The sequence below is a fragment of the Henckelia pumila genome, chromosome 2 (genome assembly GCF_033568475.1).
Source record: "Henckelia pumila isolate YLH828 chromosome 2, ASM3356847v2, whole genome shotgun sequence".
Taxonomy (NCBI): domain Eukaryota; kingdom Viridiplantae; phylum Streptophyta; class Magnoliopsida; order Lamiales; family Gesneriaceae; genus Henckelia; species Henckelia pumila.
The window spans coordinates 11,365,250-11,391,708 of NC_133121.1; the positions used below are offsets into that span (position 1 = coordinate 11,365,250).

At 34.9% G+C, this 26,459-nt stretch overlaps 2 protein-coding genes across 2 annotated transcripts; one reads left to right on the forward strand and one right to left on the reverse strand.

The window, feature by feature from the left end:
- Positions 1-1,223: 1,223 nt before the first annotated feature.
- LOC140885409 (uncharacterized) lies at positions 1,224-2,245 on the reverse strand. The gene is made up of 2 exons (XM_073292367.1): positions 1,499-2,245; positions 1,224-1,395 (listed from the first exon to the last, which is right to left on the reverse strand). The coding sequence occupies exons 1-2, from the start codon at positions 2,227-2,229 to the stop codon at positions 1,380-1,382; spliced, it is 747 nt and encodes a 248-aa protein (XP_073148468.1). The 5' UTR covers positions 2,230-2,245; the 3' UTR covers positions 1,224-1,379.
- Positions 2,246-10,029: 7,784 nt separating this feature from the next.
- On the forward strand, positions 10,030-12,082 carry LOC140883745 (reticulon-like protein B5). Its single transcript, XM_073290328.1, has 5 exons — positions 10,030-10,407; positions 10,893-11,073; positions 11,168-11,309; positions 11,538-11,607; positions 11,695-12,082. Exons 1-5 carry the CDS (start codon positions 10,191-10,193, stop codon positions 11,862-11,864), a joined length of 780 nt encoding a protein of 259 aa, XP_073146429.1. The 5' UTR covers positions 10,030-10,190; the 3' UTR covers positions 11,865-12,082.
- The last annotated feature ends 14,377 nt before the right edge of the window (positions 12,083-26,459 follow it).

Below are 26,459 nucleotides of genomic sequence, written 5' to 3' on the forward strand. Positions count from 1 at the left end.
TAAGCTTAATTCTAACCACACGAGTTTTATAAAAGAACATCGATGTCAAATAAGTAATATTCTATTGATTTAGTGACTTCAGATGAAAAAATGACCAAGACAAAAAAAAATCCAAATTACTGGATTAAGACCAAACTTTGAAAAATTACAAGACTAAAATTAAAAACAAGTTAAGTACTTATCGAACTAAAATTGTAATTTTTCCTAATTTTTACTCAAACTAATTCCAATAAATCAACAATGCTCCTTGCGAAGGGTTATTTCGATATACTTCTGATTATAATAAGTTATTCGATCCATGCTTCATATATATTAAAACCCTTGATCGATTTCCATTATTTGCTAGCACTTTATTTCCCACCAATGATTAGTGGGAAAAACATAAATAATTTTTGTTTTCTTGATTCTAACAATTTCTTAATCACTCACACAATTCCAAGAAATATAAAAGTAGTCATATATATATATATATATATATATATATATATATATAAACCTTTACAAGTAAGACAGAATGATGAGTTGATGACTACATTTTTATCATGATAAAGGTGAAGGTTGCTCTCTCAATTGCTCACCCCATAGATGTACATATCTCAACTTTTTCCCCCTTTCCATTAACATTTCTTTTTATAACGAAGACAGAACTTGCAACCAAGATTTTTCTAGTGTATATTGGATAAATTAATCATTAAACTAACGTAATAACTTGCATTCAAATCATCAGATAAACCGCATTAAGCAAATATCATGTACTGGCACATTCATCTGAAGAATATGTTGGCACCAAGACTCGAATTAAACTTAAGTATTAATTATAGTATATATACCCTATTATGTCGTGGTAGCTAGCCAGATTCAACCCCTTTGCATCTTCGATGCTGCTCATTACAAGAGGACGTCATGTCTTTAATCGAATCAGTACTCGCTAACTTTCAGTTTATGTTAACACTAGCTAGCAGCTTGGATCCGATTAATTGATGCTCCGACAAGTGCGAATCGTATGACAAGAGAGATCTATAATAAGTTTTTTATGTAACATTAGAAACGGATATCTCCATCCCGTAGGAACTACGAGATCATCCCAAGGACGCCTTCGGCGTCCAGGGGTCACGGAACCGATCAATATAATGTGCCTACAATATGGTAATTGGTATACGTGCTTATCAGATAGATTCTTCAGTCATAGTAACGTATCAATCAGATAAGAGTTCCATTCGAAATACACATGATCTATAAACTGCAGTACGAGTCATATTCAAATATGAACGTATTTTGGATTCGCTGGCCACAGTACTCTGACCCATGTACGTACACAACATCTTCCATAGAAGCAACACCACATCTTGTGTATCAAATTAGCTCGCCGAAACATTCATTCAATTCAGGTACACCCTGCAATATCCATCGAAACACAGTTTGAACAAAACTCGGAAAAAAATTAATTACTAGATGACATTTATATTCATTCATTATCAACAAAATTTTATGCACGTACCAATCGAGTATCTTGATTCGGCATTTTGGAGCCGCGGAGGCGGCTCGGCCTTCTTGAACTTGGTCGAGGCTCACTCCGCCGCAATGAACCTTCACCTCGACAGTTCCGGTTGCCCATCCGCTGCTCTTGATCCCAATCCCACTCTCGATCTCAACATTCATCAAAAGCTTCTTGTTCTTGAATCCATCATTCAACTCTTCAGCTACTTTGCTCTCTAAAATCTCTTTCTCAGCCCTGGTGTTGAATTTCAAAGTCGTCACGTTGTTCTTGTCCTGCAAGAATCCAGGCACCGTCACCTGTCCCAGATTCGTGTCCCCTTTCACTGCGTTGACATATATCCTCGTCCTGTCGTACTCCATTCGCAGGTTCGAATTCGGGTTCTTGACCTCCACGCTTACGACGGATTGCGCGTCTAATGTGAGGCCGTCGGGGGTCGTGGCCACGTTGAATTTCTTGAAATCGATGGATTTGAGGTGGATTTCGGGGAGGCGGGGCTCGAACCATAGTAAGAAAAAGCCGAGAGCAGAGAGGAGGAAGAGGAGTGAGATGGCGGCGACGATTGAGACGCCGCAGCAGAAGTTGCGGCAGAAGGTGTTATTCTTGTTTTGGAGCTGTAGCGAAGGCGGCAGGGTGGTCGCTTTTCGCGGCGGAGGAGGCTTGACCGGGGCGGCGGGGTCTCTGTATCCCGGCGGCTTTTGCAGCGGCTGAGGTGGTGTCTGCCCGATCGACATTTACGATAGTCCTGTTTTTAATAATACACACAGATTAAGAGAAATCATCGGAGATTCACGGGAAAAATCCGAAAAGAAAAAAGAAAGGTATATTCAAGAATCATAAAGATCATGCATGCAAAATTTGGAATCAAACATTTCGTGATATAGATCGGAAAATGGGATTGGAATATCTTACCAGAATCTCTATGATCTGAGACTGTTTTCATATAATAATGTAGTAAAATTTAGATAAGATTTAGAATCGGACATTGAACGAAGGGCTGATCATGATAGTATCTATAATATGTATGGTGATAAATTAGGGAACCAATTAAGGAGACATCAACATTGATCACAGATCATTAATGAAACTACAGTACTACCATTAATACATATATGTATATATTATTTTTGTTCAATTATTAATCAAATTTGTCATTGTAAATTAAATGTAAATTTGAAAGGTGGGATGAGTTGATTTGTTTGATGCACCTCTTGAGTACTCTTTGGTAGTATACACCACGGTTAATCCAATGATCAGGAATGAGTTAGGTATATATTTTTTTCATCTGAATAAGTGACAATTATCACATGTGACTCGTTCATTAACTTAGGAAAAATTGCATTTTTAGTTCGGTATATTTGTCACTTTGCGATTTCAATCATTTATATTTTCAGATTTCAGTTTTAGTCCGCTATATTTATTTTTTTGGCAATTTTAGTCCTTTTTCCGATGTGGCGCTGACGTAACACCAATTCAGTGCTGATGTGGAGCTGACGTGTACAGTGCCACGTAAGTATTTTCGAATAAAAAAGACCGAAATTGCCAAAAAACGGAACATACAGGACTAAAACTGAAATATGAAAACATAGAGGACCAAAATCGCAAAATGACAAACATACATGACCAAATTTGCAGTTTTCCCTTAACATTATATCAAACCTTGAAGTATTAGAGTTTCGTTCGGATATGTATTTTAAAATGTTTTTAGTGTTTTATAAGAAAAAAATTTAAATTACGTATTTGAACAAAATTTTTGTAAAATATTTTTAAAAAGTGTTTTCTAAAGCTATTTTTAAATAGCAATTGAGATGTGTTTTTAGAATGGAAGACTACAAAAAAAACAATATTATTTTGAAATTAGTAAATTGTTTTTATAAAATAGTTGTTGAATATATTTATTCTTAAAATAATTTTAAAATATTTTATAATTTTTTTTAAAATACTTGTTTAAACAGAGTTTAGTATGCATTATACTAGCTTACGAGTTACGACAGCGTCGAATGAAGCTACTGGGTGAAATTTTCCGTGGGGTGGTGCGTATATATCATGTGGGGAAGGGGTCTCCACTAAAGAATAATACAGGTGGAAGTGGTTGTATGAATGAGTCTCATATATTTTAATTTTTTCTCAGTTCGATTTTAAATATTTTGGTATTATCAGTTTTAGATTTAAAAGTTACAAAAATTGGTTGAGTTGATCATTAACGGAGGAAAGACATTGTTCTGATCACTGGTGTTTGTTTTATTTTTTAGTTTAATTTCAAATGTTTCGATATTTATGATTTAGTCATAAACGCTTACAAATTTCAATCGATTTTAGAGCCATGACTAACGCATATCATGTTTATCATTAGTTTTAATTATTAATTGATAGAAAGGACCAAGATCAACATCCATAAATGTTTATGATTTTGTAAGGAAAACTTGTGCTGATTTTGTTAGTATCTATTGTTTGGATGATATTTTTCCAAGGAATAAATTAATTCAATTACATTATACATATGTAATTTTTTTAGATAATGCGTATATTATTTGAATTTTAAATAGATAGTACATGATAGTTATGAAAATTTTATAACTATAAATTATATAATTAAAATATTTTTTATGATTTTTTTATGGGGAAATATATGACCCTATTTTTCAAAATTGTTACTTGATAGTATGAGATATCTTTTATTTATACAAGCGTAAGGTGAATTTCGATAGGTCGGTTTTTGTTTTTTAATTGGTTAGTGATTTTTTATTTTTATTTTTTGAAAATACTAAAACATGATTGGTACGTTGAAAAGGAATAAAGTAAGAATGAACTTTACTTTGGAATGGAATGAGATTGGAAATGAAATTATGGTTTTATTTCATTCCAACTATTGGTCTATTGAAATGACTAAGAAATGAAATAAAATTATTTTTAATAAAAAAATCATGTTTTAACTATATGTATCAAAATAATAGTTATTCATAAGCTACTTATTATTATTATTATTATTGAAGATGTATCAATTATTATAAAATTATCATTATATAGTTTAACTAATTTAAAATTTTATTTTATAATAATAATAATTATTTTATTATAATAATAAGATGCAATTATAATATTATTTTTTAAAATTTTAAAAATAAATAAATAATATTAATTATTATTTTCAAAATAATATTAAATAATAATAATATTTTTATAATAAATAAAAAATATTTTTTATTAATACTTTTATAAATAATAATAATAAATAAATCATAATACAAATAAGTAATATCAAAAATATTATTATTAATATAATAATAACATAATTTTATATATATATTATAATATATTGTTATAATTATATAAGTAAATATTAGTTTAAATGATCTAAATATGAAAAATATTTGCATATAAACATGGAAATGAGATGTAGGAATGACCATTTCATCCAAAAATGGATGGAACAACTATTCCCATGTTCATAGAAAAAGTCATTCAAATGAAAATGGACATTCTCATTCCAATGATAAACCAAGCATGACAGCATGAGTATAGAGAATGAGATTAGAAATGCTCATTCCATTCTCGCCTTAGTGATTTTTTTGTTTACTAAAATATAACTCATCTTTGTGATATTTGATATTTTTTTTTTACGAAAATAAAACTCGTATTTGTAGCATCTATCGTCATTTGGAGATTATTTGTTTACGAAAATTATGTTTTTTTTTTACCTTTTGTATTATCTTTTTTTATACCAAATATCATCTACATTTGTAAATTATAACATTTATTACCTTTTGATGATTATTTATTTTTTAAAATGCTACATTTATTCTAGAATGGGCAACCTTTGAAACTGCTGATGAATCAATGGGCAGGCAAGAGACAACTTAGCGAACTAAATCTTAGTAACCAGAGGAAAAGGAAGTAAAAGTGATTCCTGTAATAGCGGCGAGCGAAATAAGAGCAGCATAAACCGTGAAGACAGGGTTGTGGGAGTACAATATAAGCGTCATGCTACTAAGAGAAACGACCACCATGCTGCACCCTGTATGGCGAAAGTCCAGCTTTGAATCAAGTAACATGGGACACGTGGAATCTCATGTGAATCAGCAATGACCACCTTGCAAGGTTAAATACCCTGGGTGATCGATAATGAAGTAGTAATTTTTTTCATTTTGATTTTTTTTTATTTCTTTTCAGTTAAAAAATCGAACATTACAATCATGAATCCACAACGAATCCACAACGAATCCACAAGAGCACTAGCTTGTTTTATAAATTAATTGATGTGCGACACAGTAAGGGCTAATAGTTAAAGAGTCAAAATGGGCCGGCGGAGTGGGCCAACCCGCAACCAACTAAAAAACGCTGATTGATGATGCAGGGCGGGCCGGCTTACCATTGATACAGGTTGGGACATTATCAACCCAACTCGCCTATTTGGCGGCGCGAGGCGGGCCAACCCGTCAATTTTTAATTATGTTTGTCAGGTTGCCCTGCAACCGACCACTTGGCGGGGTGAGACTGGTCAATCCAGCGAGTCCAACCCACTTTGATATCTTAATTGATAGTCATAGATATGATAATTATAAATCAAATATAAATAATTTCCCAAAAACTTCGAATTGAAAGAGGTTCGAAAACAGAACTAAGGATGGGCAATCGGATTGGGTAGTTCGGGTTTCGACCCAACCCGTCCCAAACCTGAATGGGTGCAAAAATAAGTAAATCGGGTTTTTAATCGGATTCGGGTAGTAAACGAACCCGACTAATATTTAGTTAGATCGGTTTCAGGTAGTAAAATGCTATCGAAAATTACAGATCGAGTACCTGACTACCCGAATATTATTAATTTATTTAAATAATATAAAAGTTTATGGGCTATTAGTTTGAACTTTTATGGATAAGCTCATTATTTTTGGTAAAAAGTATGCATGATTTTGTGCAATAAGGCACAACTACAGTCTCCTTAGACCACCTGTAGTGGGAGATTTATAAAAATATGAACCTCCCACTAAAAACCCCACCCCCATTACAAGGGTGGGGAAAATCTTGGGACCAGGTTTATATTATATTATTGTTTTAATTTTATTCATAACGACTATTTTTTTTGAACTATAAATATATCTATTTGAAGTTCATTTTTTTCATCTCATTCACAATATCTCCTTCTACATATTTCTTTCTATTTTCGTAAATTATTCAATATGGATGAAAATCAAATCAGAGCTTTCATGAACTACTTGAACTCTTCAAATACTGGAGAGAATTCATCTTCTCAAAATTCCAATATTCGTGCTACTCAGTACTCTCAAAATTTTCAATCATTCCATACATACCACAACATCCTCATAATTTTCAGATTCCTCAAAAATTTTCAATTAACCGCGTAATGTCCCTCGAGCTCCAAATTTTATGCACCTTCATGAGTATTTTTCGATGATGAGCAACACACTTGACATAGGGCCTCCTCCTCCTGGATTTCAAAATCCAACAACATCCACATTCCTTTCAGAAGAATCAAGAAGGTCTAGTTTAGAGAATTCAACACCAACTTATGTATCGGATTCTCAATTTCCTCCACATTTGTCTCAATTTGGGCTCGATGACATTGCCTTGGATAGAAATATAGAGACGAACTATGAAGAAGATGATCGAAAGAAGAAGAAGAAGACAAGGTGCTCGCAAGGTCATGGATTTCTGTAAGTACTGATCCAATTATTGGTAATGCACAAAAAAGTGAAGCTTTGTAGTGACCCTGCATAGAATCACCTACTAACTGGCAACTAATAGCATGCATTCAACTTAATACAGTAAAATACTTAACAGAGTAAAACGTGCGAAAACTTAAACCAAAAGGTACATATCAACTTAGTAAAATAAGTCCAGGCTTAATACTGTAGTGATACAACCAAATCGAAAAAAAACTTAAAATAAATCCCCTGAAAGCTCCAGCTCTCCTAGTCCTGCCTCGAACTACCGGCTCCATCCATCCTGCGACCTGCCCCATGGAATAGGGTATCCAAGATAACAACTAGGACGTGAGCGCTAATGTCCAGTACATAAACATGAGTAAATATATGTATATAATGCATGCAACATGATGACTGGTAAATGGTCATCTGAAAAGTCATGCTCAGTACCGGCGCCACATGAGTGCTGCCACCGCACTGATCATCCTCTGGGTGCAACCACACTCGTCTAGTACACCAGAGTAGTCAGACATACATGTCCGCGCCATCGCGGTACTCTCAGTGACAGACTATCGAGTATAGATCTGAGCGGCTCTATAATCAGGTATAACAAGGTATAGGCTCAACGTGTATGTGCACCTGATATATGAGTATAGAAAGTGGTAAAACATACATCATGCCACATAATAATGCCAAATAAATGCAACATATAAACATGTATACTTGTTGGCAATCTCAGTCAATGTGTACGCACCTTTAGGCTAGTTCGAATTTAGTAGGATCCTAGGTTCCAAGCCTATATTCAAAAGTTTACCATATCACTATACAAGTTCTATAAGCCTTAACTAAGCTAATAAGTACTCCCAAAACTTAAACAGATTTTCGGACCGTACCTTCGTCCGTAGATAGCCCTTTGGAGTCGCTAGTCCCGGATGACTATAACCACACCTTGGTTATTTCAGAACCTCTATTATAACCGATAGGACCCTCAAATGTATAACTCACACTATATAACTGAAGAAGGAATCTCGGGAATTCGTATTCAAAAATGAACTCCAGAGGCCCCTATTTATAGGCCAAGACCCGGCCTAGGTTCGGAGCGTCCGTTCCAAATCAATGCATGCATGCAAGACACGTCGGGTTCGGAGCCTCCGAACTCAGGTTTGACCGTTCGAACTGCTCTACGTCTGACACTTGTCAAAACTCAAGGCTGAGTAATCCTGCCTACTTGGCATAGGGGAAGTTCGGGCCGTCCGATCCTAGTTCGGACCGTCCGAACATGCCTTAACTTCAAAGTCAACATGTACTCTTCGGAGCCTCCGGGTGCTTGAGTTCGGATCGTCCGAAGTCCTCTTCGGACCGTTCGAACTGGCTCAAAATATTGAAAGTCCAATTCTTAACTCTGAAGTCCGATTGAACCCTGAAATTGGTTAATTACTAATCCTTAATCATGTTTAATATATTATTATCTTAAAATGGAATCTGGGTTACTACAAGCTTTCTGGAAGCGTATTACAGAGGAGTACAACGAACATCGTCCTGCTGGAACTGTGGAGAGACAATTGAAGCAGGTAAAATCACATTTTTTTTAACTTTCAGATTGGTGAGTGAGTTTAGTGGAATTTATAATAAGTGTCATAAAAATCATGCAAGCGGTTGGAGTGAAGATGATATATTAATCAAAGCATACGAAGAGTGGATGAGTAATAAAAAAAACAAGTCTTGCAAGTACGAACATGTTTGGAGAATTTTTAGAGAATGTGAGAAGTACGCTCCACAATCAGGAGAAAATCATTTGAGAAAAAATACAAGGACATCTAAATCAGGAGCATACACATCATCTTTTAATCCAGACACGAGTGTTGATGTAGATGAATATGAAGTCTGCACTCGTTCAATTGGACAAAAGACAGCTAAGAGGAAGGGTAAATCAAAGTTTACAATGTTGAAAGAGGTGATCAAAGAAAGCATGCCTAATGTGATGGAAAAACTAACAGCATTCACTAGCAAAAAACTGAAGAAATTGGAGGGTTTCAATGCTGCTAATGAAAACAAAAAATCTGAAATATTTCAACAGGAGTGTGACATCCTCATGAAAGATACCACAAAAATGACTGAGGAACAATTTCGCGTGCATCTCCATGCTTGTAAAATGATTAAAATTTTGGGATATGTAGTTGATTTGAATTTGTACTTTTACTTTCGTTTGTATTTGTATTTGTGTTTGTGTTTGTGTTTGTATTTGTATTTGTATTTGCATTTGCATTTGAATTTGTATTTGTACTTTCATTTTTCTGGTTTGTGTATTTTGTTTTTATTTCACCATTTTATATAATGTTATTTTCTTAGTCCATGTAATTTAATTTTTATTAAAATAAATTTCACATAATCCGAACTAGATTTTTATAGTTTTTTGGTATATCATAAATTTTTAATTGAACATATGAATTAATAATATATACAAATTAAATTATAAATAAAAATGAAATTTGAAATAAAAAAAGATAGTTGAAGATAGTTAGTTGATAGTGAGACCCATAAAAAATATAGTTGAAGAAGTTTATGATAACATAGAGAAGTTTTAAATATATGAGATTTTTAACTTTTAATGTGGGAGTGTTGTGACAGAGCAGAAACCCCTTGTACAAGTTTATGACTACAAATGACTTTATTCTTCTATGAGAGAACTTCAAAATTGGAGATTTGGTTCGAGATTGTAGAAGACCATCAATTTGTAGTTTCTATTCATTTTTTTTTTCTTTAAAAAAAAGTAACCCAAATCTAAACTCGAACTGAACCCGACTTAATCGAATATTCGACGAGGTTATTGATTCGATTTCAAAAAGTATAAAATACTATCCGACAAAGCAAGTACCCGACCCGAACCCACCGAAACCCGAGCTACCGTTTGCCAAACCTGAGGCAAGATTTCACGGTTGACCGAAGCGGTTGACCCATCTCTTCTCTTGGTCTATTCTTAGCTCCCAGCAATTTCCGTTCGAAATAATTTCTTCTTCAGTAACGGTTCATCAATGGCGGAGCAGGAAGAGATTTCCGACCCAGAAAGAGAGTCCATGGTCCATGAGATCTCCGACAATATCAGCGCCGGGGACCATTCCACGTCGTCCGCTTCTTCCAACTCAGGCTCCCAGGACAAGATAGGGCGATCGCCTCCTTACATCAAACCTAAGACTGACCCCTTCTTATACCGTGACAGACCGGAGAATAAGGCCTTTGCTGGAGGTCAACGTGAGTTCGTACTCTTTGTAGCGATCGGTTTTCTACTTTGATTTCATCGTTTTTTTTTTTGGGTGGGTTTCTATAGAGAAGCTAATGGTGGTATTTGTATGTTTGGAATCGAGGAATGCTGCTGGGATGTTTGAAATGTTGTGCGATTACAAGATATGCTTGAATATGTGGATGGAAGTGCTGTTTTGTTATTTTTATGGGTTTAGAGGTTTTCAGGTCCTGCAGTTTCAGTAGAATACAATGTTATTTTAGGTTTCTAAGTTGTATAATTGGTTTTGGCTCTTAATTTGACAGCAATGATGGTTTTTTTTTTCCTTGTTTGAGCTATCAACTATTGCTTTTTTTTTTTCAAAAAAATTTGATTTTGAATGTTCAGTGTGTGGAGGTTAGGTTTTTCATTTCATAAAAGATATGTGTGTGTGTGTGTGTGTTGTGGGATTTAATGTGAATTGAATTTGACCTTTTTTTATTTGGATTTCCTGTAGCTTCTGATTTATTCATGTGGAGGGACAAAGGCATGTCTGCTACTGCACTCGGGGTTGCTACCGCAATCTGGGTCTTTTTTGCGGTGCTTGATTACTATTTGATTACTCTGGTCTGCCACATTTCGATTCTTGCCCTCTCAATGTTATTCTTTTGGTCCAATGCGACGATCATCATTAACAAGTGAGTTTATCCACGACTTCTGTTTTTTGCCTCGTTTCTTTTTGGTTCTCTTTTCCAGTTCTGTTCTGTGGCATCATCTCTTGTGTGCTTGCAGGAAACCGTCACATATACCAGAAGTTCGACTTCCCCAGGAACCATTTATTGAGGTTGCTTCGGCTCTTTGCAGTGAGATCAACAATGCTCTCGCTGTTTTTATAGAAATTGCTTCTGTCAGGGATCTTAAGAAGTTCCTTGAGGTAAGAAACTGGATATTAAAACCGATCTAGTACGTTACCTTTGGTTCTGGGGAGCATATATTGTTGTTGCATTTTGAATATTTTTTATACAAGCATAAGCACCAGGAGTGACTCGAACCAAGTCTTTAAGTCCCAACTCCCAACTATACTCTGTCCCACTATTCGTCACACTTTGTTTTTCATATTTCACAATCGATCAATTTGAATACTTGATATTTGATTTACCAGGTGATTGGTGTCTTGTGGATTATCTCCATCGTGGGCAGCTTCTGCAACTTCGTCACACTGGTTTATATATGTAATGACTCCTTGATCTCCCCTGAATGGATTATGATTTGTGTTACTGTAGTTGGTGCTGACACTTCTCTTTCTTCTTTTTGCAAAGTGTTTGTGTTCCTCCACACGGTGCCTGTTTTATATGACATGTACGAGGACAAAGTTGAGGTATTAGCGGAGAAAGCGATGATGACAATCAAGAAGCTGTACGCAGCCTTTGATGCAAAAGTTGTGAGTAAGATCCCAGTAGGACTACTGAACAAATACAAGAAAGCTTAAACATAAATTCTTACTGAATGCCTATGTCCATTGGTGCTATTACAGAACAACTATGGTTGTCTTTTCCTTGTATGGGTGTTTTAATCCCCCTTGTCCGATTACTGCAGTTGTTTTCTTTTATCTTTTTCTTTATTAGAGATTAGAGTTCAAATGTTAGTATGTTTCTTCACTACATATTGAATGTTTACTTAAAATCAATAGCAATACTTCTTAATATATATTCGTTTTCTAAGATGCAATTAGATTGAAACCAGATCAGGACACCAAAATAGTTTGGTGTTTTGGTTCGAAAATCGAGGATTACTGATGTGGTTTCATTTATTAGAAATAAGGAATTAGAATCGAGACTGAAATCGAAATCCTCTGGAAACTTGATTCAATCATAAGTTCATACTTTTAAAGTCCTCTAATATCATAGAAACTTACTATATATGATTTGAAACACTTTTCGTAGTTACTTTATGCGAAAGGATAATAGGATATGATATATATTATCTTAAAACGAAATACAAATAATGTACGACATGCCTGGCTTCATGAGAAGTCAGAATTAATTTTTTAAAAAATTATCTGGTTCTTATTAAACCAAGTCTTGATAAAAACTGAATCTAATTTAAATTATCAATTAAGACAATTTTCCACATGTTATTGATAAAAACTGAATCTATTTGATAACAAGAACAGAAAGCAAGGAAATGCTACCGTATTTAATTTGAATAATTATTTGTAACGCTAAACTTTGGGCTTTTAAACAATAGGCAATCATCTCTATATTTATCATTTATTTTGCCCACTTATTTTAAGAATCTGACGGGGGCTAAAATCAAGATATGTTGAAACAAAATTTCCCACTTATATTATTGCTCCTAAGGGGGTTTTGAAGTTTGTGGAGTAGGTGAATTTTTGGCCAGAAGTCAAGAGTTCGATTACCCCTACCAACACCTTCTTGGACTAACCCGTAGTTTGCAGGCTATTGCGTTAGTTCGGGGGTTTACCCAGTGCCATCGAAGATAGCGGCTGCGGGTTTCCACGTCACAAAAAAAAATAAATAAAAATCCCACTTATTTCACATTGACCAATGAAATGTTGCTTCGAAGAACCATTTCATACTTTTCATAATTTGAGCTAGAAAGATTTACATTTATGAGGAAAAAAAATAGTTTTACGGGTATTTGACTGAACTTATAAGCTCTACAAAACAGTTCTTAAGTCGTTTTGAACTTATAAGCTGTTAACATTTGTTTGGTAATTTTTTTCAAACATCTTAAAAGCTGTCAAAATAAGCTTTTGACAGTTTTTAAACTGATTTTAAAAAAATAATGATGACCTTATTTTTTTTAAAAAAAAATATTTATTTTAATATTTTATCTCTCCAAAACATTTTTGCATATTTTCATAAATCTCCATCATCTCCTACATCCATTAAATATTAAATAATATTTTAAAAAAATTTACGAATTACATAAAATTTTTAAAATTAAAATACAACATATGTTTATTTTTTAATACTAGAAAAATACACGTGCTTTGCACGTAACAACAACTTTATTTGATTGAGACCGAAGTTATCAAATTTCGAATGTTTAGCTTTATTAAAATCAAGTGTTATACTTTTTACGGGCAAGTTCAAACTTCAGTCACTATGATTCAATATCTAATTACTTACTGAAGTGAGAATATCACGTCTTTAACTTTTTTTTTTTGGTGATATTTTTCGGTTCCTTATTGAAGTTTTTTTGTAGTGATATTATATGTTTATACCTCGAGTTTGATTTATTTTGTACATATGTTATATATTTGTTGAAAAACGTAAAATATATATATTTGTTACAAATTGTAGGATCAAGAGATTTGTGTTTTACTAAAAGCTATAGCTAGTGGTAATTGTGCAACTCAAATCTTTTAAATTATACAACAGTTCAAACAAACACATGTTTCAACTGTTCAACCCAGGAGGAGACAATTATTGCACCCAAATAATCACCTTATCAATAATTGTGATTTCCATCAATGTGAATCGAAACTATGACCTTCACTCCGATATTCATTGTATGACCGAACGCGTCTCGCTTTATCAAAATTTATAGTTGATGGTACCAATATACGACTCAAATATTTTAAACAATACAAAATCTAAAGCGTCATGTTTCGATTGCTCTCAGAGACTATTATTGCACCCCGACATAAACAATTTATGTTAAATGATAATTTTACTTATATTGATTTTAAATAAAAAAACAGTAATTTCTTCAGAGAAATGATTTTTTGATTCATTAACTTGTCCAAATTTGAGTTTTAGTCCATTGAGTTGTCAAATTTGTTTTTGGTACACTAACATTTAATTAATTTTCGACTATTGTTAGTCCAATTGCTGACGTGATATTTGACAATTCAACAATTTTCGATCTCACTTCAGCATTTTTACGTCATGTCAGTATTTTTTTTTTATTACAAATCATTATTTTCCAGTGTCACGTCCCCAATTATACCAAAAATAGCCAAATTAAAATTTAGCGTACCAAAAATGAACTTTGTAAACTTAGTGGACCAAATCCTAATGTTAAATAAGTTAGTGAACAAAAAAAAAGTATTTTTTCTTTATTTAAAAGCTTTATTTGGAGATGAAAGTTGATCTTCTATTGATAAAGTAAATATAAATCACGTATTATTTTTCCTCTTGTAAACCATGTTAATCATAAGACAATTGTTGTAGCTTGACTTGCTTTGATTCTCAATCATCTTGGTCATACATAATATACTCAAACTTGTCTTACGTATATTTTTTTAGCTTATTGAATAAATTTGTTTGCTTATTTTTGACGATCAAATTTAAATATATATTGAATAATAATTTATTATAAAAAATAATCAATATCCTCTCAAAAAATATAGATATAAAAAATAATAATTTTAAAATATAAACTCTGTGTATTATAATATTAAAAAATTTATACTAAGAATATTTAATTCAATTATACAATTAATTATTTAATTAATGACATATATACATATTTGTTTCATAAGTTCATCTAACTCTTGTTTTAAAAAAATTTCATCTAACTCTTGTTTTAAAAAATCTAACATATTAATATTTGGTAAATATATTTTTTTCAAAAATCAAATTTATATAATATGCAACAGTCAATCCAAAAATTTTTTATACTTTTATTTGTTCAAATCTTGTAATATTTTGTTCAGAAAACTATTAGAGTAATTATCTTTGGTGGGACTGGTGCCATTATTTTAAATTGTCTTTTTTTTCTTCCTATTCTAGATTATAAGTAATAGAAATAAATGATTTTTTTTTCTATTGTTATCGCTAATAACATAGTTTCTAGTCTATATATATATTATATTAATATTTCTCGAACCTCTAATCAAGTATATGAAAAAAATAATTCTATGTCATCTAATCTCATTATCTCTAGTTTTTCAACCATTAGTTTATAAGACAATGCCTTGATAAGACTCGAATATGTTTTTCTGCTTAATTTTTTTCAATAATAATCCAACCAAGTTGTTTTAAATTTGATATACATATAAAGTACATGTTGTTGTACATGCCATAAAAAGAATTTATATAAGGAGTGTGATAATTAATTTACAATTTTTAAGAATAGTATGTTAAATATATTATTTGCAATAAAAATTTGAGCAGACAAAAAAATGTGAAGAAAAAATAATTGTTTTTGAGAGGATGAACAATCATATTTTAAACAAGTTAAAAACTTTTATAATCAATAATTTCAAGGATTTAAATAACTTAGATATAAGAATATTGTTTGACATAAAATCAATTTGAGTTTAGTGTGATTTTCTACTTTTTGTCACATAACTTTTTACGATTTCATAAGTATTAACATTAATTGATTCTATTAGTCAAGTATTATACCGTAGTACAAACATCAACATGAAACTTAGTTATAATCATATTCTCTATGTCTCACTTATTTAAACTACATTTATTTTTTATCTATCTCAATTATATAGTCTAGTTTTCATATTAAATATCAATATATGTCCTACTTTTTTACCAATTTATCCCTATTAAATTCATATTATTAACTACTTGTATAATTATTTTATTTTATTAAAATTTAATTAAATAAGGGCAAAATAAGAAATTTCTTTACAAAATTTACTTTTTCAGCACTTTGTTAATATATATGTTAAAATACACACAAACCTAAATAAGTGGGACGAAATAAGTATATATATATATTTTTACCTTATCAATTTACTTTGGAAAATTGATCCTTATCTAATATGCACACAATTTGTCAATTTTGACCTTATCATAATAATTGATTTTACAAAAACTTCATTATAAAATTTATCAAGTGTGTCCAAACCAAAGATAAAGTTGTAAATACATAATGAAATACTTTAACCTTGTTCACATTTTTATAATTGATTGATTGATGGTGATATAAATAAATAAATAGATATAGATTAGTTGTTAGAAAAAAAATATAAAATCGTAATTAATTCACCATCTTATCCAAAATTTAATCCATCAAAACAAACATAATATTATTTATTCAACACAATCCTTTGAAGACCTAATTAATATGAAAAATTAGTGATCATGTTATGACAAGTAATTCTGCACCATCCAAAGGTTCTTAATTAATTAGATTGTACTATCAAAATGCAAAACACGCGTATGATTTTTATTCATTCATCACCTTTCATTTACAACATAAAATAAGACAAGACAATAATTCTAATTTCGTACTTTGACAAGAAAAGTGCATGATGGAAAAATCATGTCAATTATTGGAAATAAACAAAAGTACTGAGTCAATATTGATTCAGTTTATCCACAAACGAAACCAAAAAGAGGGACAGTTTGACAGTATCCATTGCAACACTTTTGACCTGGTGAGCAAGCAGACAAAGGCATCAAGCATTGAAGTAATTTCCTGGATGAGGCAGCTGTTACCACTGGCGTTGACGATGTCACTTTAAGGAATTCCGAATCTGCAAATATATATACACACACAAAATTTTATATATATATATATATATTAAATAAATCATTAGAAATATACAAAATTGTCGCGCTAATGACATGATACTTTGTATTTCTAATTCTAATTTTCATATATTTATTATAATATCTTTTGTTTATTTGAATGTATGAAATCATGACTCCAATCACATGCAATATTTCTTTTGAAATCGAAACTATAAATTAAATGTCGATCAATAACACTAATTCTACATATTGTGATTAAAAAAAGATCAAAGTGTTAAAGATGTTGAAAGAAAGAGGGTTGTTACTTGGGGTGCAAAGCAAAACAAGGCAGAAAAAGACCAGCTTAAGCAATGCTTTCTCCATGGATAGGCTCTAATTGAATTGAATTAAGGCCACATGTGTCCTTTTTATAGGAAGGCGTGCATGCCTAGTTTTTAGGTAACTATGGAGCCAATCAAAATTAACTAAATAAATAAAAGGAAGAATTTGCTGGTTTATGCTATAAAATTCGGAAATAATATTGCCCGTACGTAAACTATTTTTTTATTTACATGTGAAGCATGTTATCGCTAAATAATTATTAGAACCTTGTTTGACCGGACAAATGATATCAAAGTTTTTTTTTTTATTTAGATGTGATGTGAAGCATGTTATCGTTAAAGTATTAATTAAAGCCAATGAAGCAAGCACGACCACACAATACAACAGACCCTTGTAGAAATTACTCCATATTCGTTCTCTTTTCTATTGGAGTTTGTTGTATCTCATTCTAAATTATTTTTTCTAAGGTGACTAAAAAAGCATTTACAATTAGGGGTGACAAATTTTATATAAATCCCGACCTGTCCTGATTCTCAACCCGATTCCATCCCGAAATTTTCCCGACCCGAGTGGTCGGGATTTTTCCCGACCCGATTAATTTCGGGATCGGGATCGGGATAGGCTACTCTTTTCGACGGGATTCCCGACCCGACCCGAATATAAAAATAATATTTTTTTAATAATATTTTTTAATTAAATTTTTTTTAAAAAAATTTTATGTTTTAATATTAATTTTTTCATAATTATTTTTTTAATTACATGTGAAGCATGTTATCGCTAAATAATTATTAGAACCTTGTTTGACCGGACAAATGATATCAAAGTTTTTTTTTTATTTAGATGTGATGTGAAGCATGTTATCGTTAAAGTATTAATTAAAGCCAATGAAGCAAGCACGACCACACAATACAACAGACCCTTGTAGAAATTACTCCATATTCGTTCTCTTTTCTATTGGAGTTTGTTGTATCTCATTCTAAATTATTTTTTCTAAGGTGACAAAAAAAGCATTTACAATTAGGGGTGACAAATTTTATATAAATCTCGACCCATCCCGATTCTCAACCCGATTCCGTCCCGAAATTTTCTCGACACGAAATTTTCCCAACCCGATTAATTTTGGGATCGGGATCGGGATAGGCTACTCTTCCCGACGGGATTCCCGACCCGACCCGAATATAAAAATAATATTTTTTTAATAATATTTTTTAATTAAATTTTTTTTAAAAATTTTATGTTTTAATATTAATTTTTTCATAATTATATACCATATAATTTTTTTTATATTTATCTTTTTAATATTAACATTGAGTTATAAATTTTTATTTTGTTTTTTTATTATTATGAATAATTATATATATTTTTTTTTAATTAAGTAGTTGTTTTAGTTTATTTGTAATGTACTAAAAAAATGTTTTAGTTTTTTAATGGTTATATAGAAAAAAATTTTAATTTATTTGTAATGTAATAAAAAATTGTTTGATTTTTTTCATAAATTTTTTTAAAAATATTTTCATAAATTTTTTTTTTTAAAAAAATTATTCGGGATTACCCTCTCCCGACCCGACGGGATCCCGAATGTTCGGGATCCCGATACTTTTGGGTGCGGGATCGGGAGAAAAAAAAAATCCCAATTCCTATCGGGAAGGGAATCGGGTAAGGGGGTTACGGGACGGGTCCCGACCCGATTCCTGTCATATTTACAATCATCTTTCCATTAGAATGTTGTTGGAAATTTTGATTGTGCTTAATGAATTGAAATTAAGTAATGCGAAGTTTGGAAAAAAAAATTGAGAAGCTAAAAATTATTTTTTTTGATTGAGGTGCAGGGGCACTGAAAAACTGCGCCCCTGCACTAGCCTTGCTTCCTGGGCATTTGCCCAGGCAAGCAGGAGGCGCCTAGGCGCCTGGAAATGACGCCTAGGCACCTGCGGTGGCGCAGGGGCACAAATATATTGCGCCCCTGCACCGGTGCTTCTGGCCACACGAAAAGGTACATTTTTTTCAGAATTTTTTTGATATTTTTGGCTTCTTTTGGTGATTTTTGACAGTTATTTGGACCAAAAGACTCACCACATGATTGAAAAGTTTTGTCTTTAAACATAAACAATATAAATATGAGAATCAAAACATCATTTTATATATACAGATTCTCATGTTTTGAAAAGCAATAGCAATTTTTGCATTCATCTTGCTCATTTCTTTCTTCTACAAAAAGAGAGTTCATATCATTTTGGTTATTAAAAACTTGTGATTTATTGTGCTATTATCACAAATTCATTGTTGTTGTATCTTGGGAGAAGTTTGCCAAATTTGTCAGCACCAAGAGCGGGGCAAAAATTTCTTAAGGATATATCGTGTTCAACACGAGCCTCAATAAGTTTCAATTTCTTTCTGATTTTGTCATCTTCAAAACGGTCTCAATACCGCACAAATATATCTACATGCTTAAGAAGTTTCCTTTTGAATTTTTCGATCATTGAAGATGGCTACAACTTCAAAATGTTTCTGCGACGCATGGAGGGAAACCGAAAAATTTCTGTGGGACAGATTTCAAGCGATGACAACAAAAGATGTAACACCCGGTATTTTAAATACGTAAATTCGCATGCATAATTAGGAAATTTATTTATTTAAAATTTTAGATTATGGGTTAAATTATTATGTGAATTATTTGTGTATGATTTAAATTATTTTCAAGCATCTAACCCATAATTAGTGATTTTTATGAATTATTGGTATTTGAATTATTTTATCGCGTAGACGGGACCGTGGACGGACGAGATGACAACTTTCTATCCAATTTATTTCATGAGTCTCTTAAGAGCCCAAAAATATTATTTTGAGTTTTATTTCTTCAAAATTTTTAGTATTTAATTTTATATAATTTTAGGAGTCCGTTTTTATTCAAAATAAGCCAAAATATTGACTTTTTAGTACCTTTAAAATTCCCTTAAATTTTAATTTCGGGATTTTTAAATTTAGTTATCAGATTTTAAGTATTAGTTGGAGCTTTTAAGTTATATTTTTCATTATTAAAATCCTTATTAAAATTTTAATATCCTAAAACCTATTTTTAATTAAATTATAACCCTAAATCTACCCAAACCCATCGACCAAAACCCTCAGCCGACACCCCACCCTCCTTCATCTTCTTCTTCGACCGAGCAGCCCCCAAGGAAGACTCCATAGCCACGTTTTTGAAGGTCCAAAGCTTGTCGTCGTCGTCCCGTCGTCCCGGAATCGTTCCACGCGCCTACATCTCTTCAATTTCGGTGAAAGGCATGATTCTTTCTCTTTTTTTTCGTGCCATATCAGGGATTATATGTGTGAGTGTGTAGACATCAGATTGTTCCATGAAATTTTCAAGAGAGGATCGGTTTTTACGATATTTTGCACATTGTTCTTTGGTTTCTTAATCATGCTCACGTTTTTTGGTTAACCATGGCTTGTATGACTGCTGGTCAGGGTTCCTAGGAGGTGTGGGGATGGCCTGGACTCGAATGGCTCGAGTGGTTCGAGCCAAACGAGCCCAGGAAACCAACTGATTCAGTTCGATCATATGCATGCGCAGGTTAGGGTTTATAGGAAGGTGGCTCGGGCTCGGCTCTGTGGGTTGCATGGGGCTGGGCCAAAGTCTAGGTTCGAACCGCCCAGACGTGGGCTACGTCTGGGCGGCGGGGCTCCGGCCAGGAGCGGCCGGAGCAGGGCGGCAGCAGCCCTAGAAGGGCTGCTGCTCGCGGCCGCGGGCTGCAGGGAAAGGGGGGGGGGGGTTCGGGTTAAGGGTTAGGGTTGGTTCCGGGTCAAGTCAAGGGCCTGGGTCGGGTCTGGATAGTAGTGGGTCAAGTCGGGTTGGTCCGGGTCCGGGTCAAGTTAGTCGGGCTCGAGTATTTTTATTTTTAAGTTTTAAGTTTAATTAACTGTTTAATGGGTCTAATTAAATCTCAAAAATTTATTTGGGCTCCATTTAATTATTTTGGGTTGAGTTTAATTATTTTTGGGCTTGAATAATTATTTTAAGTTAGTTCAATAATTTTTATGGGCTTTGGAGCCCACGGAAATTATTGGGCCAGTCTTTGGGCTTTTTGGCCCATTGGGCCAGATTAAGTTTTTATTGGGCCAAGTATGTGCTAATGGGATTTAATTGATTTATTGGGCTTAGAAAGGTGTTAATGGGCTTAAGTATGTTAATGGGCCAGTCTCAATGTTAATGGGCCAGAATTTAAGAAAATGGGCTTGAGTGTTAGGGCCAGCAGTCCAGTACAACCCATGAGAAATTGCATGTGTCCTGAATATATATTTAATTATTTTTATGCATGAAAGTTATTTTTATATTTATATGATAATATGAAATTAAATTAAATATATATGAAGGACACACATTTTTATTTAAGTACATGCATTCATGAAATAATTTTTATGCATGATTTAATGTTTAAAGTTGAGCAAAAAGAAAATATTTTATGTTGGAAGTTGAAGTAGTGTGACAATTTGAGAGGGATTCGTCCCCATATGTGAACTATTGAAGGGCAGTTTACTGCCAATTTAAGAGGTGATTCGTCACCGCCATGTACGTTGGTTTCCACGCTGATCAGTATTTAATGTATGATTTAAGGTTACACTATGGATACAACCATGCGATGTTAGAAAATAATTTGCTCAACAATGTTTATGTATTATGTATGATTATGATATTTAAGTTAATTTAAGTTATGTTATGTTCATGATATTTTAAGCATGCTCATTCATGTATATGTTATGTATTAGTATTAAAGTGATTTAAATTATTTTAAACCCTTGTTATGTTAGCATGTTGGGCCTCTAGGCTCACTACACTGGTATGGTGCAGGTGAGTACGTAGAGGACGTAGTACCCACCGGAGGCGAGGACCTATGAGCGGACATGCAGTGATCCCCCGCGGCCGTCGTCTGAGTTTTTATGATTATATTTTTATGGAATATTAGACATGTTGTTCTTTTTTTTATTCGTTTTCAGTGGTTGGTACTAATACTTATTTTTATTAAATATTTTCAGTGCATGCAAACTTTTATTTAATTGTTTAGGACAACATTTTTATTTAATGCATGACTCAGACTTTTAATTTATTAAATGTTGTATTTTATTCAAGTTATTTATTTTTAAATCTATTTATTCTGTGCATATATGTATGGGCATGTGTGTACATATATTTTAGTATATATATAAAAAAAAAATTTCCGCATTTATTATTAGTAGTAGATGTTTCAATTGGTATCAGAGACGCGTTCTTGGTGGGGTCATCACTGCTATGCGAGCTCAGAAATCCACGCTACCGGTCTGTAAGTTTTAAGTGTTTATAGCATGATTTACTTTTAAGAATTTAAGTTAGCATTAATGTTAAAACACTTAGTTATGCATGGCGATTTACGTAAAGAAATATGTGGTGGTGTAGAATGCCTCCCAGACCGATGAACAAACGTGGGAAATCTACACCTCCACCTCCACCTCCACCTCCACCTCCGCAGAACCCACTTGCAGCATTGGAGCAGGCCAATGCTACTTTGATGGCAGGGGTTACTGCTCTGTTAGAGCAGCAGGCTTCACGTTCTAGAATGTCCCATGAGGAGGACGTAGCTGAGCGGTTCCAGAAGAAGGGGCCGAAGGAGTTCATTGGTACCACCGATCCTTTGGTGGCTGAGGGGTGGATTCGTTCTTTGGAGTCCATTTTTGCATATATGGGGATCACAGATGCAGACAGGGTGAACTGTGCGACGTATATGTTGAGGGGAGACACAGCTCTTTGGTGGGAGGGTGCTGCCAGGGGAGTACACCTCCCTACACTGTCTTGGGCGGAGTTCAGGCGTGTCTTCTACGCTAAGTATTTCACGAAGGATGTGAGGAGTCGCATGATCCGGGAGTTTATGAGTCTCCGGCAGGGGGACAGGTCAGTGGTTGAGTATGTGAGCCAGTTCGAGAGGGGCAGTCATTTTGTGCCTTTGATTGCAGACAGTCCACCGGAGAAGATGAGGCAGTTTGTGGAGGGACTGAGAGCGGATATCAAGCACGACGTACGTATGATGGACGTCGCTACATATGAGGCGGCAGTTAGTAGAGCACTGAGGTCAGAGGAGGGTAGGAGAGAGATGCAGCGAGAGCAGCAGGGGAAGAGACAGATTCAGTCGGGGTATCAGCGACCATCTTCACAGCCTCCTGCGAAGAAGCAGTTTACTGGGCCGGCTAAGGGCCCGAATCCGCAGCAGAGGCCGCAGCAGCAGAGACCACAGCAGCAGAGGGGCGGGGCCCCTAATGCTATAGGTTTTCCTACTTGCCCGAAGTGTCAGAAGATGCATTCGGGACCTTTTCTGTTGGGAGCAGGAGTTTGTTACCACTGCAGGGAGCCAGGGCATCAGATAGCTAACTGCCCGAGGAAGAAGAACACGGCTGGTAGAGTGTTCGTCATGCAGGCAGAGGAGGCAGACCCAGACACCTCCTTGATCACCAGTATATCTTATTCCTAGTATTTTATAATTTTTCCTTTGGTTAAGAATCTCATTTTCTTGCGAAATTTTTGTTATTTGGGTTATCTATCTGCATGTTAGAATAAGAAGCATGTTTTACTTGTGATTAGAATTATGGGTTATTAGTGTCTCGTTGGGGGAAAGTTTAGTAGTGGCATGAAGTTGTTGGGAATTTTCTGCGTGCAGAGAGAATTCTAGTTGGAGGCAACTCCACGTTTGCGTTGCTAGATTCTGGGGCTACGCATTTGTTTATCTCCCTGGAGTTTATCAGGCGGATAGGCATCACACCTGAGATTATTGACAGTGGGTATGATGTTACTATGCCGTCAGGGCAGATTATTTCTACCTCGAAGGTCATTCGAGAACTGGAGTTGGAGCTTCAGGGACACTCCATTCGAGCAGATGTGGTGATTTTGCCATTGAGTGGTTTTGATTTGATTTTGGGTATGGACTGGTTGACAGTCAATGGAGCTTCGATTGACTTTCGTCGGAGATCAGTGTCAGTGAAACCATCAGAAGGCGAATCGTTTACTTTCCATGCATCTCAGAGCAGTGATTTTCCTCAGGTGATATCTCTTATTCAGGCGAGGAAGTTGTTGAGACGGGTTTGCCAGGGGTTTTTAGCAAGTATTGGCACGGCCTCAGAACCATCTAGCAGATCATTATCAGAAATAGAGGTGGTTCTTGACTTTCCAGATGTCTTTCCGGAGGATGTTGCAGGGATTCCACCAGTGAGAGATGTGGAGTTCAGCATCGACTTAGTGCCAGACACCGTGCCTATCTCTAAGGCACCATACAGACTTGCTTCTACCGAGATGAAAGAGTTGAAGGAGCAGATTCAGGAGTTGTTAGAGAAAGGCTTTGTTCGTCCTAGCTTTTCTCCATGGGGAGCTCCAGTGTTATTTGTGAAGAAGAAGGATGGCAGTATGAGACTGTGCATCGATTATCGAGAGCTCAATAGGGTCACAGTAAAGAATAAGTACCCACTGCCGAGGATAGAGGACTTATTTGATCAGTTGCAGGGAGCTTCGGTGTTTTCTAAGATTGACCTGCGATCTGGTTACCATCAGCTGCGAGTTAGAGAGGCAGATGTGTCCAAGACTGCTTTCCGGACACGTTATGGGCATTACGAGTTCTTAGTGATGCCATTTGGGATGACCAATGCTCCAGCGGTTTTCATGGATCTCATGAACTGGGTATTTCAGCCGTATCTCGATCAGTTCATCATAGTATTCATTGATGATATCTTGATCTACTCTAGGAGCATTGAGGATCATAGGCAGCATCTACAGACAGCCTTGCAGACTTTGAGGGAGCATCGTTTGTATGCCAAGTTCAGCAAGTGCGAGTTTTGGCTTGAGCAGGTGGCATTTCTTGGCCACATTATTTTGAGAGATGGGATTGCAGTGGATCAGTTGAAGGTTGAGGCGGTTCAGAATTGGGGGATTCCAAAGAATGCTTCGGAGATTCGCAGTTTCTTGGGTTTGGCAGGATATTATAGGAAGTTCATCAAGGGTTTTTCCTCTATTGCAGTACCCTTGACTTCCTTAACCAAGAAGAATTCGAAGTTTATTTGGAGTCCAGACTGTCAGAGGAGCTTCGATCAGCTGAAGGAAGCACTCACTACCGCACCGGTTTTAGCGATGACAGTACCACACGAGGAGTTAGTGGTGTACACCGACGCGCCTAAGCTAGGTTTAGGCACAGTACTTATGCAGTGTGGTAAGGTTATTGCTTATGCGTCGAGGCAGCTGAAGATTCACGAGCAGAACTACCCGACACATGATTTGGAGTTAGCCGCAGTGGTTTTCGCTTTGAAAATCTGGAGGCACTATCTGTATGGCGAGAAGTGCAAGATTTTCACGGATCACAAGAGCCTCAAGTACTTCTTCACTCAGAAGGAGTTGAACATGAGGCAACGGAGATGGTTGGAGTTAGTGAAGGATTATGACTGTGACATTAGCTACCATCCAGGTAAAGCTAATGTAGTGGCCGATGCTTTGAGTCGGAAGTCGTCAGTGGTATCGTGTTTGTCAGTGCAGCTACCACTGCAGAGTGAGATTCAGAGGTTTGATTTGGAGTTTTACTCGAGTGGTCATGCACCGAGCTTGTCAGTGTTGACGGTGTAGCCAGTTCCGCGAGATCGGATCAGGGATGGACAGTCTACTGATGAGGAGTTACAGCGATGGAGACAGAGAGATGAGGCCAAGGGTAATCTTCTGTATACAGTTGTGGATGACATTGTTCAGTACCGTGGTAGGATGTGGGTACCAAACATCGATCAGTTGAGAGCTGAGATTTTAGCAGAGGCTCACGCATCTCCGTACTCCATTCACCCCGGAAGTACGAAGATGTACAGAGATTTGCAGCTATTGTATTGGTGGCCCGAGATGAAGAGAGACATCGGGAGAGTGGTGTCAGAGTGCTTGACTTGTCAGCAAGTCAAGGCAGAGCATCAGCGTCCAGCAGGACTTTTTAGACCTCTTCCTATTCCGGAATGGAAATGAGAGAATATTACGATGGACTTTGTAGTTGGCTTACCGAGGAGTGCCAGAGGTTGCACAGCTATTTGGGTGATTGTGGATAGACTCACCAAGTCAGCTCATTTCTTACCGGTGAGGACTACTTACTCGTTGACACAGTATGCAGAGCTTTACATCAAGGAGATTGTTAGACTGCATGACATATCAGTGTCGATAGTATCAGACAGAGATCCGAGATTTATGTCTGCGTTTTGGAGGAGTTTGCACACTGCATTGGGGACTAGACTTTTGTTCAGTACAGCATTCCATCCCC

Bases quoted from the DNA above. Each gene is read 5' to 3' on its own strand.
- LOC140885409 (XM_073292367.1), bottom strand. From the start codon at position 2,229: ATGTCGATCGGGCAGACACCACCTCAGCCGCTGCAAAAGCCGCCGGGA.
- LOC140883745 (XM_073290328.1), top strand. From the start codon at position 10,191: ATGGCGGAGCAGGAAGAGATTTCCGACCCAGAAAGAGAGTCCATGGTC. The intron at 10,408-10,892 runs GTGAGTTCGTAC...GATTTCCTGTAG, and splicing joins GGCCTTTGCTGGAGGTCAAC to CTTCTGATTTATTCATGTGG. The intron at 11,608-11,694 runs GTAATGACTCCT...CTTTTTGCAAAG, and splicing joins CGTCACACTGGTTTATATAT to TGTTTGTGTTCCTCCACACG.